The 20,977-nt window shown below is 47.4% G+C and overlaps 1 protein-coding gene across 1 annotated transcript in view; it reads right to left on the bottom strand.

Annotated features, from left to right (window-relative positions):
- C3H6orf58 (chromosome 3 C6orf58 homolog) overlaps positions 1–15,386 on the bottom strand; it is a 96,471-nt gene extending 81,085 nt beyond the window's left edge. The window contains exon 1 of the mRNA XM_075338278.1: positions 15,029–15,386. Within this exon, the coding sequence (XP_075194393.1) occupies positions 15,029–15,335 (307 nt within the window). The 5' untranslated portion in view covers positions 15,336–15,386. The remainder of the gene's footprint in view (positions 1–15,028) is intronic.
- Between the last annotated feature and the right edge of the window lie 5,591 nt (positions 15,387–20,977).

Raw genomic sequence — 20,977 nt, forward strand, 5'->3', positions numbered from 1 at the left:
CATTTGTACACAGCCAGAAACCTGGCACTGATTGTCTACAATTTCACTGCAACCACAGATCTGCCGCAGATTTATCTCTGTGTGTGACAGGGCCTTTACTAAACAGTGCGTCTCAAGTCAGAAAAATACAGAATATATATATATATAAGAAGGTGGCCCGATTCTACGCATCGGGTATTCTAGAATTTACGTATTGTGTAGTTCATGTATGATTTTTGTTATATATATATATATATATATATATAGATGTTGTTGTGTGTAGTTACCAAGTGTTTGTGTAGGGCGCTGTACATGTTCTGGGTGTTGTCTGGGTGTGGCGGGGGGTGAGAGCGGTGTTGTATGTGTGTTGCGTGTGTTGCGTTGTTTGTGGAGCGCTGTGTCTGTAGCGTTGTGTGTGTGTGTGTGTTGCGCGGTTTGTGTGGGTGTGGTGTGTTTTGGGGGAGGTATGTTTTGTGCAATGTGTGTGTTGTGCAGTATGTGCGTATATTTATGTATGCCGCGGTGTTTGTGTGTTGGATGTTGTGTGTGTGCAGCGTTGTCTGTGTGTGTGGGTGTCTGTGTAGGGCGGTGTTTGTGGTTCCCAGTGTGTGTGTGGTGTGTTGTGTGTGTGTTTTGGGGGGAGGTGTGCACCTCCCATCGTGTTCCATCCCCCATGCTGCGCACCCCCCATCGTGCTCCATCCCCCATGCTGCACACTCCCCATCGTGCTACATCCCCTATGCTGCGCATTCCCCATCGTGCTCCATCTCCCATGCTGTGCATTCCCCATCGTGCTCCATCTCCCGTGCTGCGCACTCCCAAACGTGCTCCATCCGCCATGCTGCGCACTCCCAAATGTGCTCCATCCGCCATGCTGCGCACTCCCAAACGTGGTCCATCCGCCATGCTGCGCACTCCCAAACGTGCTCCATCCGCCATGCTGCGCACTCCCAAACGTAGTCCATCCGCCATGCTGCGCACTCCCAAATGTGCTCCATCCGCCATGCTGCGCACTCCCAAACGTGCTCCATCCGCCATGCTGCGCACTCCCAAAGGTGCTCCATCCGCCATACTGCGCACTCCCCATCGTGCTGCATCCCCCATGCTGCGCACTCCCAAATGTGCTCCATCCGCCATGCTGCGCACTCCCAAACGTGCTCCATCTGCCATGCCGCGCACTCCCAAACGTGCTCCATCCGCCATGCTGCGCACTCCCAAACGTGGTCCATCCGCCATGCTGCGCACTCCCAAACGTGCTCCATCTGCCATGCTGCGCACTCCCAAACGTGCTCCATCCCCCATGCTGCGCACTCCCCATCATTCTCCATCCCCCATGCTGCACACCCCCCATCGTGCTCCATCCCCCATGCTGTACCAGCATCAGCCTCTCTGCCCCCAGCATCAGCCTCTCTCCTCCCAGCATCAGCCCCTCTCCTCCCAGCATCAGCCTCTCTCCTCCCAGCATCAGCCTCTCTCCTCCCAGCATCAGCCTCTCTCCTCCCAGCATCAGCCTCTCTGTCCCCAGCATCAGCCTCTCTCCTCCCAGCCTCAGCCTCCCCCAGCATCAGCCTCTCTTCTCTCAGCCTCCCCCCTCCCAGCCTCCCTCCTCCCAGCCTCCCCCAGCATCAGCCTCTCGCCTCCCAGCCTCCCCCAGTATCAGCCTCTCTCCTCCCAGCCAACCCCAGCATCAGCCTCTCTCCTCCCAGCCTCCTCCAGCATCAGCCTCTCTCCTCCCAGGCTCCCCCAGCATCAGCCTCCCCCTCCCAGCCTCCCCCAGCATCGGCCTCTCTACTCCCAGCCTTCCTCCTCCCAGCCTCCCCCAGCATCAGCCTCCCCCTCCCAGCCTCCCCCAGCATCAGCCTCTCTCCTCCCAGCCTCCCCCAGCATCAGCCTCTCTCCTCTCAGCCTCCCCCAGCATCAGCCTACACCCTCCCAGCCTCCCCCAGCATCAGTCTACCCCAGCATCAGCCTACCCCAGCATCAGCCTACCCCAGCATCAGCCTCTCTCCTCCCAGCCTCCCCCAGCATCAGCCTCCCCCTCCCAGCCTTCCCCAGGATCAGCCTCTCTCCTCCCAGCCTCCCCCAGGACGCCGTGCTCCTCTGCCGACACTCACAGATCCGATCGCATACACTCACACACACACACTCACACATCAGAACACACTTACACACATCCGATCGCATACACTCACACACACACTGACGATATCGCACATACGCGCTCACACTCACAACATCCGGAGATACCACATGCTTCTGGCCATGTGATCCTCCGGCAGGTCCTGGAAGGTCACTGCACAGTATCGCCGCCGAGAAGCAAGCAATATCCCAGGATGTTGTGAGTGTGTGGATGCGATGTGCTGTGTGTGTGAGGTGTGTGTGAGAGCGAGTGTGATCTGATGTGTGTGTGTGTGTTGTTATGTGTGTGCGTGTGTGTATGTTCCACAGGACCTTGATGCGCTGGTAACTATGCAACCATGGTTACCAGCGTATCCCGTCCCCCGCTCGCACGGTTGCCCACACCAGCATACGGCGGCAACCCCAGCAATGCGAGGGTATGTGTTGGCTGGGTTGGCGGCGTACGCTGATGTGGGCTCCCGGGGGTACAGTGCTCACCTGGGAGTCGTGGCTCTGTGTCAGTTCGGGGAATGCATGCGGGGGGCGGGGCCAGAGCGAGCGTGCATTGCGTGAGGGGGCGGGGCGTGGCCGAGTTGCCAATGCGTGCAGGGTGCCGGGGCGAGAGGCCAATCCGTGTGGGAGGCGGAGCCTGGGCGAGCGGCCGGCCAATCCGTGTGGGGGCGGAGCATGGGCGAGCGGCCAATCCATGTGGGGGGCAGGGCCATGGCGAGCCCAGCGGCCAATCAGCTTTGTGTCACCGTAAGGACACAATTTTGGAGCAAGACAGGCAGACAGACAGACTGACAGACAGAATAAGGCAATTATATATATATATATATATATATATATATATATATATATATATATATATATATATTTATATATATATATATATAATTGTAAGATGGCAATCAAAAAAGTCATGCAGGGGATATATGTGTCACAGAGATGTTTATCCTCTGTGATGTAAGCCTGGAAGTACCGTATTTGTAGTACTGAGACGGTTAATAGGGCTGACAAGGGCCCGATTTATGAGCTGTTAAGCCCACTTTACACGCTTCAATATATCTCACAATCCGTCGTTGGGGTCAAGTTGTAAGTGACGCACATCCGGCATCGTTTGTGAGGTATCTGCGTGTGACATCTACGTGCGATCAGGATTGAACGCAAAACCGTTGATCGCAAACACATCGTATCTTTGTCTAGAATTGAGCGTTTTGTTGCACGAACCTAGTGAATTGTAACGTGTGACATCCCTCATACGATTTTGGTGTCTGATGCTATGTGCGCAGGTGTGCGCTCTGCACCGCAGCTTAAAAAAGGTCCGCTTCAGAGCGCAGCTGAAAAGCTGCGTTCTGAAGCGCCTCACAATGTCTGTCATTCACTAATCTCTGTCAGTCGGTCACTACCTCTGTCCCTCACTCTCTGTCCATGTCAGTATATCCCCCTCTCTCATATACTCACCGATCCCCGGCGCTGCACGGCGTTCACACTGCTCCGGCGGCTTTTACTGTTTTGAAAAAGCCGGCCGCCCATTAAACAATCTCGTATTCCCTGCTTTCCCCGCCCACCGGCGCCTATGATTGGTTACAGTGAGACACGCCCCCACGCTGAGTGACAGGTGTCACACTGCACCCAATCACAGCAGCCGGTGGGCGTGTCTATACTGTGTAGTGAAATAAATAATTAAATAATTAAAAAAAACGGCGTGCGGTACCCCCCAATTTTAAAACCAGCCAGATAAAGCCATACGGCTGAAGGCTGGTATTCTCAGGATGGGGAGCTCCACGTTATGGGGAGCCCCCCAGCCTAACAATATCAGCCAGCAGCCGCCCAGAATTGTCGCATACATTATATGCGACAGTTCTGGGACTGTACCCAGCTCTTTCCGATTTGCCCTGGTGCGTTGGCAAATCGGGGTAATAAGGAGTTATTGGCAGCCCATAGCTGCCAATAAGTCCTAGATTAATCATGTCAGGCGTCTCCCCGAGATACCTTCCATGATTAATCTGTAAATTACAGTAAATAAACACACACACCCGAAAAAATCATTTATTAGAAATAAAAAACACAAACATATACCCTGGTTAACCACTTTAATCAGCCCCAAAAAGCCCTCCATGTCCGGCGTAATCCAGGATGCTCCAGCGTCGCTTCCAGCGCTGCTGCATGGAGGTGACCGGAGCTGCAGCAGACACAGCCGCTCCGGTCACCTCCGCGCAGCTAATGAAGACAGCCGTGCGATCAGCTGAGCTGTCAGTGAGGTTACCCGCTGTCACTGGATCCAGCGGTGGCCGCGGGTAACCTCAGTGACAGCTCAGCTGATCACGCTACTCACCTCAGTTGCTGCGTGGAGGTGAGAGGAGCGGCGGTGAGTAGCGCGATCAGCTGAGCTGTCACTGAGGTTACCCGCTGTCACTGGATCCAGCGGTGGATGCAGCGGTGGCCGCGGGTAACCTCAGTGACAGCTCAGCTGATCACGCGGCTGTCTTCATTAGCTGTGTGGAGGTGACAGGAGCGGCTGTGTCTGCTGCAGCTCCGGTCACCTCCATGCAGCAGCGCTGGAAGCGACGCAGGAGCATCCTGGATTACGCCGGACATGGAGGGCTTTTTGGGGCTGATTAAAGTGGTTAACTAGGGAATGTGTTTGTGTTTTTTATTTCTAATAAAGGATTTTTTCGGGTGTGTGTGTTTATTTACTGTAATTTACAGATTAATCATGGAAGGTGTCTCATAGACGCCTGACATGATTAATCTAGGACTTATTGGCAGCTATGGGCTGCCAATAACTCCTTATTACCCCGATTTGCCAACGCACCAGGGCAAATCGGGAAGAGCCGGGTACAGTCCCAGAACTGTCGCATATAATGTATGCGGCAATTCTGGGCGGCTGCTGGCTGATATTGTTAGGCTGGGGGGCTCCCCATAACGTGGAGCTCCCCATCCTGAGAATACCAGCCTTCAGCCGTATGGCTTTATCTGGCTGGTTTTAAAATTGGGGGGGACCGCACGCCGTTTTTTTAAATTATTTAATTATTTATTTCACTACACAGTATAGACACGCCCACCGGCTGCTGTGATTGGGTGCAGTGTGACACCTGTCACTCAGCGTGGGGGCGTGTCTCACTGTAACCAATCATAGGCGCCGGTGGGCGGGGAAAGCAGGGAATTCGAGATTGTTTAATGGGCGGCCGGCTTTTTCAAAACAGTAAAAGCCGCCGGAGCAGTGTGAATGCCGTGCAGCGCCGGGGATCGGGGATCGGTGAGTATGAGAGAGGGCTGCTCAATTCAGTTACTCAGGAGTTTAGCGGTCACCGGTGAGTCCTTCACAGGTGACCGCTAATCAGGACGCGACACAGACAGAGCCGCAGCATGACAATGAAGTCGGGTGAAGTTCACCCGAGTTCATTCTGATCGTGCGGCTCTTTCTGTGTCTGCTGTCATCTGCCATTCAGCTCTGCTACATGGCTGTCTGTGTCTGCTGTTAGCGGCCATGTAGCAGAGCTGAATGGCAGATGATATAGTAAAAACGCATCCCTACACATTACACACGCTTGGCAAGTCAATAAATAAAAAAAAAAAAAAAGGTGCCCAATGCATACGTCACAGAACACATGATCTAAAGGATCGCACACAAAATTGATCAATTTAACATAGACTACTAACGCACCTGTGACAGCAAATGAGCGACCTACGTGTGATCTCATAAGATCCCGTATGCAACATGGGCGTGTCACATCGCAAATGCGATTGTACAACTAATTGCAACGTGTAAAGCAGGCTTTAGAGAGATAGATTGGACTGGCTGCTCACATATCCCCCACCCGGGGTGTGGTCTGGAAGACTTAAGAAAGTTCAGGTAGATTTATTAGGTCTCTGAGTGTGGAGGTCTGCAGATCTCCACTGTTATTTTTCCTTGCTTGGGAATGAGAGCTGTACATTAATCTGAGTGGGCGAACCCACACAGTGGTGTGGACTATTTGCCTTATATTTTCACTTTGTGTAGAAAAAGGCTATTTTCATTTTGTTATCTTAAATGGTTTATGAAGTCTAAATGAACCAGCCAGGATTTTTTACTGAAACAGCTCCCTATGCCCACCTCACACCACAAACGAGTGAGTTATATCCCTACAATATATATATGATGTTTACAAATATATATTTATATAGGTAGATCTATAGATAACATAATTAAAATATCATACCATATCAATGCACTAGCATTTAATTTTTTTTAATTAACCCCTTTACGACATTGGACGTACTGAGCACGCCATGGCTCAAGATGCCTTAATCACCGCTGGCTGCTGCAGTGAGCTGGCAGAGTCCCGCACATGTCAGTTGATTTGAACAGCAGACATGTGCGGCTATCAGGTGCAGGTGGATCCATGATCCACTCGCGCCTGTTAACCCCTTAGATCTTGCTGTCACAGAGCGATGTAAATAGCAACGGTGGGGAAATCTCCATTCCTCTCCGCCATTGAAGGCCCCATGATGTGATCATGGGGAGCCGATAGTTGCAACAGTAGCACAGGGTCATGTGATGACTCCTGTGCTACCATGAGTCACTTTCTCTTACAGCCGGTAGAGCACTGGCTGTTAGGGAAGAGCAGCATTTCTTCTGGTCTGAGATGTGCAGCTATGATCAGGAGAAATGAACAAGCAATCAGACTGCTAATCTTTACAGTCCCCTAGGGGACCGAGTAAAATAAAATAAAAAAGTTTTAAAAAATGTAAAAAAATAAAAAAAACCTAAAAGTTTAACTCACCTCCATTTTGCCCCATTGAAACCTAAAGGGTTAAAAAAATAAAAAATATACACATATTTGGTATCACTGTGTTCAGAAATGCCCGATCTATCAAAATATAAGATCAATTAATCTGATTGGTAAATAGCATAGAGGAAAAAATATTCCAAATGCCAAAATTACGTTTTTGGTTGCTGCAAATTTTGTACAAAATGCAATAAAAGGCGATCTAAAGGTAGCATCTGTCCAAAAATAGTACAATTAAAAACGTCAGCTCAAAATGCAAAAAATAAGCTGTATGAGCCCCATACGCCAAAAAATGAGAATGCTACGGGTTTTGGAAAATGGCACAAAAATTGTACCACTTTGTTAGGACAACTTCTGAATTTTTTTAACCCCTTAGATAACAATAAACCTATACATGTTTGTTGTCTACAAAGTTGTACCAACCTGAGGCATCACATCGAAACATCAGGTTTACCATATAGATAATAAAATAAAATTAATAGTTGTTATATGCGTTAGGAATGATTTTTGCATTGTATGTTGTATTCTGTCTCTTTCCCTATCTCCCTCCTATATTGGTAGCTTGATAGGGTATGTTGGATTCTCCTGCATCTTTCTGTTCTCCTTCTATTACATTGTGGTTTTCCCCTGTGGTGTGGGATAATCAATGGATGGGCTCTCTCTGGGGGGTGGGGGCTTCCCCCTCTGCATTATATGAAGAATCTCTCCTCTATTTTTGAAGTAAGCAGCAGCTGCTTTTTGCCGGGGAAGGAGGGGTGGCTATTTTGGGAGGCGTCATGGGGCGTGCCCGTTGCCTAGACATCACTGCAGTGGCGTCCTTTTCTGTGAAGGGGCAGGGGATCCCTGGCCGGGTTATACGGAGAACATTCTCCTCACCTTGGTAATAAGCGTCAGTTTCTCATGTTAGGGAGGGGGGCAGTACCCTGCGACGCGTCATGGTGCGTGCCTGTTGCCTGGACATCGCTGCGGTGGCGTCCTTAACAGCGGGGCCGGAACAACACTGGTGACGTCACAGGAAGTTTTCTTCCATCCGGTCCCCACTGTGGACTCTGAACCTGGGCGGTTTTCCGGTCTCCAGGACTCCCCATTACGCGTACATAGAGGGTGGATCCCGGAGGTATTTTGTGTGCCTATATAAGGTCAGTGCATGCACACACTTTTTATCCGTCCCCCGACGAAGCATACCTGAACGCGAAACACGTTTTGGGACGCCGGTCCCCCCGTGTTTATCCCGGTATTTAGTGATCTGAGTAGGTGAGTAGTGCTGCTTTTTACTATACGGCACATGGAAGGTTTTTTCACCTCATGTGGATTCCTTTTCATTATGTTATGACGCAGCTCTGCTTATGGCCTTGAGCAATTGCCCATAACAATCCCTCTATGATCACGGCTGAGAAATAATCTTCCCTTTTCACTTTCCGGGACACGTGGGGTTCTTTCCCCTTCAGCACCTTTCCCTCTGGTCCTTATGTATATTTATGTATTTTTGTACCCAACAGCACTTTAATAAAATATTTAATATCTTTCTAAACTTTGGCTTGTATGGGCTCTTCTTATTAAGCAAATTGAAAGACTCTGTCTATTCTGTTCTCATCATTCATGAGTTGTTGCTTGAATTATTCTGTGATTTACCTGTGTGCCCTGCATGTTTCACATATAGATAATACGTTGAATAAAATGCCCCCCAAATAATCGTGCAATTGCACTTTTTTTGCAATTTTTCCGCACTTGGAATTTTTTTGCCATTTTACAGTACACTATATGGTAAACTCATGTTTTCATTTAAAAGTACAACTTTTCCCACAAAAATAAGCCCTCATATGGCAAGATAGATGGAAAAATGAAAACGTTACAGCTCTCGGAAGAAGGGAAACGAAAAAACGGAAAATCGCCGGGGGAAGGGATTAAGGTCCCTTCACACGTGTGTATAAAACATGTTTGTCAAAAAGTAGTACCGGTCATCAGTGTTTTCCATCAGTGTACCAGCTATGTGTCATCACTGTGTCATCAATGTACAATCCATTTTTCACTATATGGATAAAGAAAGAATGCAATTACAAAGCTTCTCCTATACTTTTGAATGTTACACATGTACAGCATACAGATGGTACATTGATGTCATCTGTGTGATGTACATGTTTTTCACAGGCCTATAGACTTATATTGGCCCTTGTCATCTCTGTGGTTCACAAAGACATACGGTATGGTAGAAAACATGGACATGTAAAGATCACCGTAGGTTAATATGGGTATTTATGGTAGACATGAAAATACGGATGCCAAATGTGTCGGAAACACGGACATGTGAACAGTGCCTAAAAGGGATCTGACAGCAGATTCATGCTGTACAAACCACAGGTGGCATGGATCATACACTGACTGTGTTTTTGCAGTAATGTGCTTTACTTCGAAACGCATTGGTGTTTCAGTGAAAACATAATATGAAAGACTGGCTGGCTCTACATGCCTCACTCTCATAGACTGACTGGCCTCTCATTATACACACTAAGGAAGAGACCTGCGATCTAAAGGAGCAGGGCAGGGAGAAATAGCCTCAATCAGCCAAGGTTGTCAACCGATCACAAATTCCAAGAAAGTCCGTAAAAGATAGATAATGGTAAAAAACACTGGGACCAACTTGTGGAAAAAACACATCAAAAAACGCATCAAAAACACATCAAAAAAGCTGTAAAAACGCATGCGGTTTTCGGTACGTTTTTGACCGCAAGTGCGCCAATCTTTTAGGCTAAGAACGCACTTTGCGTTTCCACCTGCGTTTCAGGTGCTTTTTAGGTCCGTTTTGAGAGGCATGCGTTTTTATTTCACAGCAAAGTCAATGGAAAATGGTGATTTTCAGACCGCACTTTGCGTTTCTAAATGCTGCGTTTAATTTGCATATTTTGTGGCAAAAACAATGCGTTCAAAGAAGCAGCATGTCAGTTGTTTTTGCCATTTTGGGTGCGTTTTGCTAACATTGAAGTCAATGAGAAATTGCAAAAACCAAGATTCCTACAAATTCCTGCGTTTTACCTGCTTTTTATGTGCAGAAAACATGCGTTTTGGACTACCAAAACTCATGCTTTTTGGACATTAAAATAATGATTTCATATGTCCCTTTACACACACACATAGTCCAACAATTAAATTAAAGAAAAATAATAAATTATTGCTATTTTTCCAAAAATAGTATATTACCGCTATAATTTTAATCATTATTTCTATTTTCTAAATTATTTCTAAAATTCTATGTGTTCCTTTTTTTTCTCTTTTTTTCATTGTTTCACTGTTTAAACTTTATTTAGCAGTGTCTTGATGTTCAAAACACATCTGTCAAAACGCAGGTTAAAAAGCATGTAAAAAGCGCTGAAAACGCATCTAAAATGCGATAAATACGCATACGTTTTCAGCACTAAAGTTCTGAAAAAGACTTTGGTCAAATCAATTAAGCCCAAAACGTGCGTTTAGAACAGCAAGTAGGTGAACGCAAAGTGCGTTCTTAGCCTTAGACTCTCAAGAAATTTCTTGAGAAAAATCCTTTTTCTACTGTGTAGAGAGCCTTGAAGCCCTTTACATGCTATGATCTGACTAGCGAGATCGCTAGAGTGCGTACCCGCCCCCATCTTTTCTATGTCACGGACATATCGCTGCCTGTGGCGCACAACATCACGTGGACCCGTCACACTACTTACCTGCTTAGCAACGTCGCTGTGACCGGCGAACTGCCTCCTTTCTAAGGGGGCGGTTCGTTCGGTGTTCCAATCAAAGCAGAGGGGCGGAGATGAGCGGGACGAACATCCCGCCCACCTCCTTCCTTCCTAATTGCTGGTGGGACGCAGGTAAGGAGAGGTTCCTCGTTCCTGCGGTGTCACACGTAGCGATGTGTGCTGCCGCAGAAACAACGAACAACATCGTTACTGGAGCAGCAACGAAAATTGAGCTTAGGGGGGATGTCACTGATTAGCAATTTTGAACGTTTTTGCAACGATTCAAAATCGCTATTAGGTGTCACACGCAACAACATCACTAACGCGGCCAGATGTGTGTCACAAAATCCGTGACCCCAACAACATCACTTTAGCAATGTCGTAGCGTGTAAAGCCACCTTTAGACCCTTACTTTGCCCTGTTTGTTAAAAAAAAAATTAAGGTGTCTGTGATTTTTTTTGTAGCCGAAGAAGAAACTTATACAGATCTTTTTGATTGTAATTATCATCACTTTACAGTTTACCGTGACTGCAGCTGATGTCTTTATAGCAGCATTTTGGGCTATAGACAGGCATCACTTAAAATTAGAATGACTTATTATGGATTTACATTGTGTCCTAAAAATTATTGTATGTCTGTGTTTTTTGATAAACTGTCCAGAAAAAATAAAAACTCAAGTTGGCATCCCTGGGACCGGTCTTGGACTAGTTGACCAAGATGCATGTCCTGTGGCTCAGTGCAAAGTATGTTTATGTGACGACCTGGACTAGCCAGGTAGTCACAGGTAGGCCCTTGCACAAACATCCTTCCCCTAACAAGGTAACAGCAGCCAACCTAAAAACCCTGAGTCACCCCTCTGAGGTCTTGATGTTCACATCAGGGGCGGAGCCAGGCGGTTGGCCACGTCCACCGAGGAGTTCGGATAGCCTGAGGCGGGAAAAACACAAACAGATCAGTTTTGGAGGTGAAAGAGTGTAGTAGTAAAGAGTAAACGTCTGTCAGGGGTCTGGGTCGTAGCCCAGATACCCTGTGACAAGGAGGCAGACGGTGGTTGCCGCCTGCAGGAGCCGAGAAGACGGCTGGTGGAACCGTAAGGGACCGGGACAGGGTAGTGGCCCACCGGTACCGAAGTGGGGAACCAACTGGAAACCAGAGCTCCAGGAGGGGTACTCAGACCCAGAACGAGGTCCATAAGCCACTGGACCACGTCGAATTTACTGATTGAGGTCTGGACCTTAGGTCCTTTCCCGTCCCAAGACCCGAAAGACGGCAACAGCTCACCGAGGGTGTAGAAAGCCACCGCACAGGCAGAGAGATCCCACGAGCCAGTGCCTGTGGGCAAAAGGGTTCCCCGACATACATAAAGCCGGGAGCGGACTACCGTTGCTGAAGCATAGGCAGTCAAATTCTACAAAGCGAGGTGCAGGAGAAAGGCGGGAACCACCGAACCGGGTGGGGGACCAAGCGCAGCCGGCTGCGGGCACCGACCATCATCCTTTTGGTTTACCAGAGACTCCAGTGTATCTGTCATAGTGAGTACAACAGTGCCCTCGGGCCGCGCACCGCACCAACACGCCCGCACCTCACAACCACCGGGCCATCACCCCCTGCCCACAGAGGGTCAACACCAGGCTGCACAACACCATCCCCGGGAGCCTAGTTAACGGCAGCGGTGGTGTCCATATTCACCACAACCCGTGGGTGGCGTCACGAACTTACATCCCTAAACCCACGGCCGCGGCCATGAACATCCCCACCGAAGATCACCCTCCTTCTCGTAGCGCCAGCTTCCCTTCAGAGCGATGTGACCCCCGGGTGCCGGAGGCGCTGGAATCACCCACCGAACGAGCATGGACCCGAGCGGCTCGGCCGAGCACGGGGCGGTACATTTACACTAAAACGATAAACAATAGAAGTTTTAGAGTAAAGCATACAGCATGTGATTGGTTCTGTGTGTGTTTGGGAAGCATGATTCCACTTTCAGGTCCTCTTTACTATGTGCAAGGTACACAACGTCAGTGCATAAATGAATGTGACAGAGACGGCAACATACTTGAGCATTCACTAATATTCACTAACACCTGAAATGGCAGACTGATGTTTTCTAAGTACATTTAGGTTGTGTGTGGACGGTGTGTTTTTGATGCGTTTTTAGTGCAGTTTGTGACAAAAACGCAAGTGTAATCTTATGCCAGCCAAGTCAATAAGAATTCTGAAGTGCTGTATTTTTTCTTTTTTCCTTGCAGATTTGGGAGTAGAAAAAATCCACAGCATGTCAAATGTTGGTACTTTTTTTACTGAGTTTTGTAGCCGCTCCAGCCATTGACTTCACTTAAACAACGTATGGGGCAACAACACACCAAAAACGCATGCGTTTTTCTGCCACAAGGTGCAGATTTTGGCGCAGAAAATTTCTGCACAAAAACTCAGCCTGGCCACATAGCAGTGGCGTAGCTAGTGATTGAGCTCAGGGGGGGCGAAACATCTGAATGGGCCCCTAACTAGTTAACAACTATAGTATCACTCCTTAATAATAGGTATACAGGAACCTCAGCAGATGACCACACTGTTACTGAAAATACATCTACATAAAGGCCAACACTGATATTATCGCCATATGGTGACCATATAGTGGTAGATATCAGTCCTGCAATACATGTGAGAGATTATAGTACAGTTATAGGGGGTGACTTACAGCTAATGTTCTTTCTGATGAACTCTTTCACTTTCCTCGTCTTTTCTTTCTGGCCCAGCCCGACATGATGACTTCTCAAGGCAGGACTCATCTGCACAGATTACAACAAAGACTCATCTGACATCTCACATTTCAAGCCTCAACCCATCTATTCCCAATCTGCACAAACCCCTCATCCTCCTGATACCCCAATACTGAGACCCTGCTGCCATATGTGCCCCTATTACTTCACCTGCTGTGTGGTACAATAACAGTGCTCCTCTTACCTCCCCACATAGTAATCCCACCACTGTACCCCCACATGATAATAATGCCTCATTTGTGCCCTCTAGATGGTAAAATTGCCCCTTCAAAAATATTACTGCCCTTGGCAAGTGCCCTAGAAAAGTGCCCACATTTTGCCCCTGGAGTGTAATAATGCCCGCAGTGTGCCTGTGACGGTCACAATGTCTTCTGAGTCTCCCAGGCACAGCTCTCAATTCACAATATGATGGGCTCTGTCGTTCTCTATACAGAGTATGATGTCCCCACATTTCTCTATACACTGTATGATGTCCCCACAGCTCCCTATACACAGTGTATTGAGCTCACAGCTCGCTATACAGTGTAATGGACCCACACCTCCCTATACACAGTGTATTGAGCTCACAACTCCCCTATACACAGTATGATGGGCCCACAGCTCCTCTATACACAGTATGATGGGCCTGGAGCTCCCTATACACAGTGTAATTAGCCCACAGCTCCCTATACAGTGTAATGGACCCACACCTCCCTATTCACAGTCTAACGGGCCCATAACTCCCTTATACATAGTATAAGGGGCCCACAGTTCCTCTATACACAGTATGATGGGCCCACAGCTCCCCTATATACATTATAATAGGCCCACAACTCCCCTATACAAAGTATGATTAGCCCACACAACATGTTATCAGGCCCTTATAATATATATTATAATATATAGCCTCCCTTCTCCCAACACACATCCCCTCAGTATATACATGATGTTATCAGGCCTTTATAATATACAGCTCCCCTTCCCCCCATACACACAGACATCCCCTCAGTACATACGTTATCAGGTCTCCACACTGGACAGTAATGGACACAGCCCCCTGTCACCACAGTAAATCTCTCCCCTCCCCCACTGCACACAATCTTAGATACTCTCTGCCTCTTACCAGCAGCCTGAGGCCGGAGGAAATCACTGAGACAACGGAGGGAGAAGGAGGCGGAGCCGGCACTGAGCACCGCACAGGTCCTGGAGAAATAGCAGCAGGGAATCCTCTGCAAACAGTGCGCTGTGTGATAGGACCTAAACCTCGTGACGTGGCCAAGCCACTGTATTTAAAGGTGCAGTGTCACTGATACAGTTCATAGAATTGTAGCTCTGAGTGGGCCCCCTCTGAGCACGGGGCCCGGGGAGACCGCACCCTCTGCCCCCCCGCTAGCTATGCTACTGGCACATAGCATTACATTTCTAAACCAAAATAATAAAAGTGCCCCACATTGTTATGTAAATTTTAATCATATTTCAATGGAAAATTAGAATTTTACCCCCACATTGTTATGTAAATTTTAGTCATATTTCAAGGGGAAATCAGAATTTTTCAAGAGTTTGAATTTATTTCACATAATGAATTATATAAGGTCACATCCCAATTTAAAGCTATCATACATGACCACACCTTGATAATCCAAGGTATATATAAAAAACTAGACTCTCAAAGACCCTGTAATACAGATTACATTACCTGTAAGATACTGCCATCCGTGTTGCAGAGGCAATCCCCAAAGGATGTTCCTTTTGTTACCTGGTTCGTTCATATCCAAGAATGGTGCAGTGGACAATAGCAATATTTTATACATTGCCATCCTCTGGAGATAATCCAAGGGATCGATGACAACTTTGTTATCATGACTGCTGAAATCTGTCAGCTTTTCAATGACAAATTCCCACAATGGTGGGTATTGCTCATTGTTACTGGACACTTCAGGACTGCCTAATGCCAATACTGGCACCAGTAACAATAGCATAGTCATCTCAGGGAATATGGTCATGATCAATGAAGCGTAGATAAATCTGCTGATTCGTCCCCTTATAATGCCTGGTTCACTCTGATCTGATTTGAGCATCTGTTGCTTTCCCACATGGTATATATAATCAACCTTGTAAGTAAATATTTACCTTTTCAAAGAATTGTCTAAATGCCCTATTGCCCTATTCTGTTTGCTGGCACATTAATGTTGAACTTGACTCCAGGGAAATGTTCTACACATATTTGTCCTAAAAGTACAGCTTCTTATCCTACGTTACACAAAGCAAACATAATAAATCTATGAAGAACTTATTGTGTATTAACAAGAAATTGGCTTTAAAATTGAGCTGCGATCATGTAGTGGGTGGGCCTACCCCCTACTAGTTCAGCATAGTTACCCGGCATTGTTATTATTAAAAATGTTGAATTTTATTACTGTATGTGATTTTTGTGTATTAGGGCACCCCCTAGTGGTCGGGTGGGACGGCTGTTGCCACCGGGGAGGAGGAGTCGGCCGGATATCTAGGGAGAGATTGTGTGTGTGTGGGGAGAAGGATCCGGGACAGCAGACAGGGAACACCTGCAGCGGCAAGTGTGAGAGTGTGAGCGGAACACCAGGGGACACCGGAGATAAGGAGGTGGACGCAACCTCAGGGTCTATTCCGCTGGTGTGGGTCCAGTGAGTGCTTGACCGGAGAGTGGGAGCTCAGAGAAGAGGAGTATCTAGGGCATATCCCCACCAGAGGGCGCGTTTGGGCAGGTTGTCCCCAGCTCCACCAAGATTGCCGGAATCTGCTGTCCGGAGTGTTTTTATGTGTGAATAAATGTCAGTTTTTATGCATCTCAACTTTTGCCTGAAGACTCTTTGTGCATCGGCCGATGAAGATACTGACACACACTGTCCCAGCATTGAAGAAGTGATGAAGTCGGGGATGTGCCTTGAATACAGAGCTGCCACGACTACACAGCCAGAGGCCTCCCTGGCTAGTCACTTCAATATCATAGTACTTTATTCAATTGTAAACCCATAATGATTATAACTTTGAATTATGTGAGATTACAAATTGTATTGCAAATGGAGCACAGGATAAAGTTCAGATGCTGTTGTCAAACAGCACAAACATTTTAGCTTTAAATAAATTTATCATTAAGTTGGAATCTTTTGGGTGTTCCCTAAGACTATTTGATTATCTAAATCACGTCTGAAAGTTATTGGGGTAATAGATGTGTAAATGGCAAATAATAGGGTCATTTTAACAGTAACAGTAGAATTGAATTTTTCCTGCATTTTCTCCCAAGCAAACTTGCTCTATAAAGGTTAGCCAATTTCAAATTTGGTATGAGCCGCTTGTTTGATTCGGGCTTGATAATCCGAGCACTTTTCACAAAAGTTTGCAATGTTCAGTTTTGTTCGATAACTGATTCTACCAGGGGAGAGGGAGCAGAAGGGGTGGTCGCTTTGTGCCTTTGACCTGATGAGCGGGAAATGGGGAGGTTTGGAGGGCAATGCATATAAGTGGTACAGACAGTGAAAGAGGGGTGTGAAAGGGTGCAGAGTGTTTGCAAGAGGGGTAAGTTGGGGTACAGGCTGTGTGAGATATGGGGGCAGGGTGTGTGGGATATGAGCGTGCAGGGTATGTAGGATAGAAAGGTGCAGGGTGTGTGGAATATGAGGGTGCAGGGTGGGTGAGATATGAGGGTGCAGGTTGTGTGGGATATGGGGGTAGAGAGTGTGTGGAATATGAGGGTGCAGGCTGTGTAAAATTTGAGGGTGAAGAGTTTGTGGGATATGGTGGTGATGGGTGTGTGGAATATGAGGGTGCAGGTTGTGTAGTATATGAGGGTGCATGGTGTGTGGAATATGAGGATGCAAGCTATGAGGGATATGGGGGTGCAAGCTGTGTGGGATATGGGGGTGCAGTCTCTGTGGGATATGGAGGTGCAGGCTGAATGAGATATGACAGTCCCCCTGACACATGACTGTGTGTGTCCTGTTGGGACCCGGTCGCTCTCAGCCCTTAGCCACATTGAGGCCTATTTTAGACCCATGGTAAGGTTTTAATATTAGAGAGTGTAGGTACTATCCCAACTGGGTACACCTTGGCGTTGGTGGGATAGCTTTATGCTTTTTTTGATCAAAAACAGTGTTTACTAAGTACCCTATGTTTATATGCACTATGCTTTTATTTAGTTACAGCAGGGTATTTTTTCACAATTTTTTCCTTGGTTTCTCTTTGTCTCATGGCCAGTGTGAACATGGTCTCACAAGTACCATGTATACCATCTCATACTCCAGCTCACTTTTTTGTTTTTATGTAGTTTTTTTGTATTCAGTACAAACAGGGAGTGGCCCCCTTCTCAGCGAGCTGGACATTTCATTCTGTGAATCCCCCTGACTGTGTGTGTCCTGTTGGGACCCGGTCGCTCTCAGCCCTTAGCCACATTGAGGCCTATTTTAGACCCATGGTAAGGTTTTAATATTAGAGAGTGTAGGTACTATCCCAACTGGGTACACCTTGGCGTTGGTGGGATAGCTTTATGCTTTTTTTGATCAAAAACAGTGTTTATTAAGTACCCTATGTTTATATGCACTATGCTTTTATTTAGTTACAGCAGGGTATTTTTTCACAATTTTTTCCTTGGTTTCTCTTTGTCTCATGGCCAGTGTGAACATGGTCTCACAAGTACCATGTATACCATCTCATACTCCGGCTCACTTTTTTGTTTTTATGTAGTTTTTTTGTATTCAGTACAAACAGGGAGTGGCCCCCTTCTCAGCGAGCTGGACATTTCATTCTGTGAATCCCCCTGACTGTGTGTGTCCTGTTGGGACCCGGTCGCTCTCAGCCCTTAGCCACATTGAGGCCTATTTTAGACCCATGGTAAGGTTTTAATATTAGAGAGTGTAGGTACTATCCCAACTGGGTACACCTTGGCGTTGGTGGGATAGCTTTATGCTTTTTTTGATCAAAAACAGTGTTTACTAAGTACCCTATGTTTATATGCACTATGCTTTTATTTAGTTACAGCAGGGTATTTTTTCACAATTTTTTCCTTGGTTTCTCTTTGTCTCATGGTCAGTGTGAACATGGTCTCACAAGTACCATGTATACCATCTCATACTCCGGCTCACTTTTTTGTTTTTATGTAGTTTTTTTGTATTCAGTACAAACAGGGAGTGGCCCCCTTCTCAGCGAGCTGGACATTTCATTCTGTGAATCCCCCTGACTGTGTGTGTCCTGTTGGGACCCGGTCGCTCTCAGCCCTTAGCCACATTGAGGCCTATTTTAGACCCATGGTAAGGTTTTAATATTAGAGAGTGTAGGTACTATCCCAACTGGGTACACCTTGGCGTTGGTGGGATAGCTTTATGCTTTTTTTGATCAAAAACAGTGTTTACTAAGTACCCTATGTTTATATGCACTATGCTTTTATTTAGTTACAGCAGGGTATTTTTTCACAATTTTTTCCTTGGTTTCTCTTTGTCTCATGGCCAGTGTGAACATGGTCTCACAAGTACCATGTATACCATCTCATACTCCGGCTCACTTTTTTGTTTTTATGTAGTTTTTTTGTATTCAGTACAAACAGGGAGTGGCCCCCTTCTCAGCGAGCTGGACATTTCATTCTGTGAATCCCCCTGACTGTGTGTGTCCTGTTGGGACCCGGTCGCTCTCAGCCCTTAGCCACATTGAGGCCTATTTTAGACCCATGGTAAGGTTTTAATATTAGAGAGTGTAGGTACTATCCCAACTGGGTACACCTTGGCGTTGGTGGGATAGCTTTATGCTTTTTTTGATCAAAAACAGTGTTTACTAAGTACCCTATGTTTATATGCACTATGCTTTTATTTAGTTACAGCAGGGTATTTTTTCACAATTTTTTCCTTGGTTTCTCTTTGTCTCATGGCCAGTGTGAAAATGGTCTCACAAGTACCATGTATACCATCTCATACTCCGGCTCACTTTTTTGTTTGAATGAGATATGACGTTGCATGTGAAACGCCCACGCCGGAGCCTGCATGCCTTACACGGTCACCGGGCCAGTGGTTTTCAGGGTCAGCTGTGAGTGGCCTGACCCGACTTCCGCTACCCCGGCAGGTTTCATTAAAAGAGTTTGATAGTCCGGTGTAACAAGGAGGTAATGGAAGGAGGATGACTGGGTTCCTGGTGAGCATGTCCCCGGTTGCAGCGGCAAATGGAGCACGGCCTCCTCCGCCTCTGACCTCCCCTTCAACTCTTCTCTTCCCCAGGAGCGGTATTAAACGGGAACAGGGGTTGCTAGCAGCGCCACCCGTGGTATGCGACCAGGTGATTAGCTGCTGCAGCACAGTCTCTCTCCGGGGCAGGTGTTAGGTGCAGCTGGGATGGTATCACTCCCCACGGGTGGAGCGGAGAAGCCCTGGGAGGTTAGTGAGAACTGGGGGTGGCAGTCCACGGGAGAACCGAGGCACAGAGCGATGGCACAGAGTCACCGGGTGCGGGTTCCAGATGCTTTTATTCACTTGGTCTGTTCAAAGTCGCACCCGGGTGCTGGTCCTCACTGTTGTAGCCTCCGGTCAGTCCCGGGCAGGTCAGAGGCAGGGTCTGGCAGGGTAATCTGAGGGTCTTTCCTTCATGTGCATATTGTTGCGGTCCCCGTGGCATGGAGCTCTTGGGAACTCGCCCGCCTCTCTTTCTCTCTCTCTCCTGTAGCAGCCAGGGTCCACAGGTGCTAGCAGGTACATTCCCCATGATAACCCGTACCGGTTCCCCTTTCTCTAGGTGTTACTAGCCTTGGTCTGGCTGGTTCCCCTCTACAGGAGCTGTCTCTGCAGAGGTCTGTGCTGTTTCACATCTCAGATGGTTCTGACTGGATTTCCTATCTTCCCTGCAACTTGCTCCCAGCTCAGGTTTCCACCCTCACAGGAATTCAACACGTTGTCATGGTGACCTATATGTGTGAGGCCACCTGCTTCCCACTCATTTAAGAGACAGGATGTGTTATGTAAACCTAAGCTTGGTGCTGGAAAATTATTAACTCCTTCCTGGTGGCTGCTTCTGTGTGTGTGAATTTACCAGGGTGACCTCTTACTGCCCGGCAAGGATATTATACAATACCCTGTAACGTCCAAGCTACAGGGGCATTACACACGCTGCATGGGATATGGGGGTGCAGGCTGTATGGGATATGGAGGTGCAGGGTATGTGGAAAATGAGGGTGCAGGCTGTGTGGGATATGAAGGCACAGACTTTGTAGGATATGAGGGTGCAGGCTATGTGGTATTTGGCGAGCAGGGTGTGTGGAATATAGATATCCAAGGTGTGTGGGACATGGGGGTGCTGGCTGTGTGAGATATTGTAGAGGCTGTGCGGTGTTAAAAGGCGGCACAGTACGGAGAAGGGGCACGGAAGATGTGAACAGTGTGGAGGCCATTATTCATATCGCAGGTACATTATGTTGTATGGACCCCATATAGGACATTGTTCATGAGGGGGGATGATTTGACGGATATTTTTCATAAGGAAAGACAATGTGGGGGCCATTTTTCATAGGGAAAGGATGGTGCAGTGGTTGTAGTGTATGAGTTGGACAGTGTGGAGGCCATGTATCATAAGAGGGACAGTGTGGGGGTTTCTTTTTGGTCAGAGAGTGCAGTGGGACAAACTTTTTTCAGGTGCACTG

This window comes from Anomaloglossus baeobatrachus, chromosome 3 (genome assembly GCF_048569485.1).
Source record: "Anomaloglossus baeobatrachus isolate aAnoBae1 chromosome 3, aAnoBae1.hap1, whole genome shotgun sequence".
NCBI lineage: Eukaryota > Metazoa > Chordata > Amphibia > Anura > Aromobatidae > Anomaloglossus > Anomaloglossus baeobatrachus.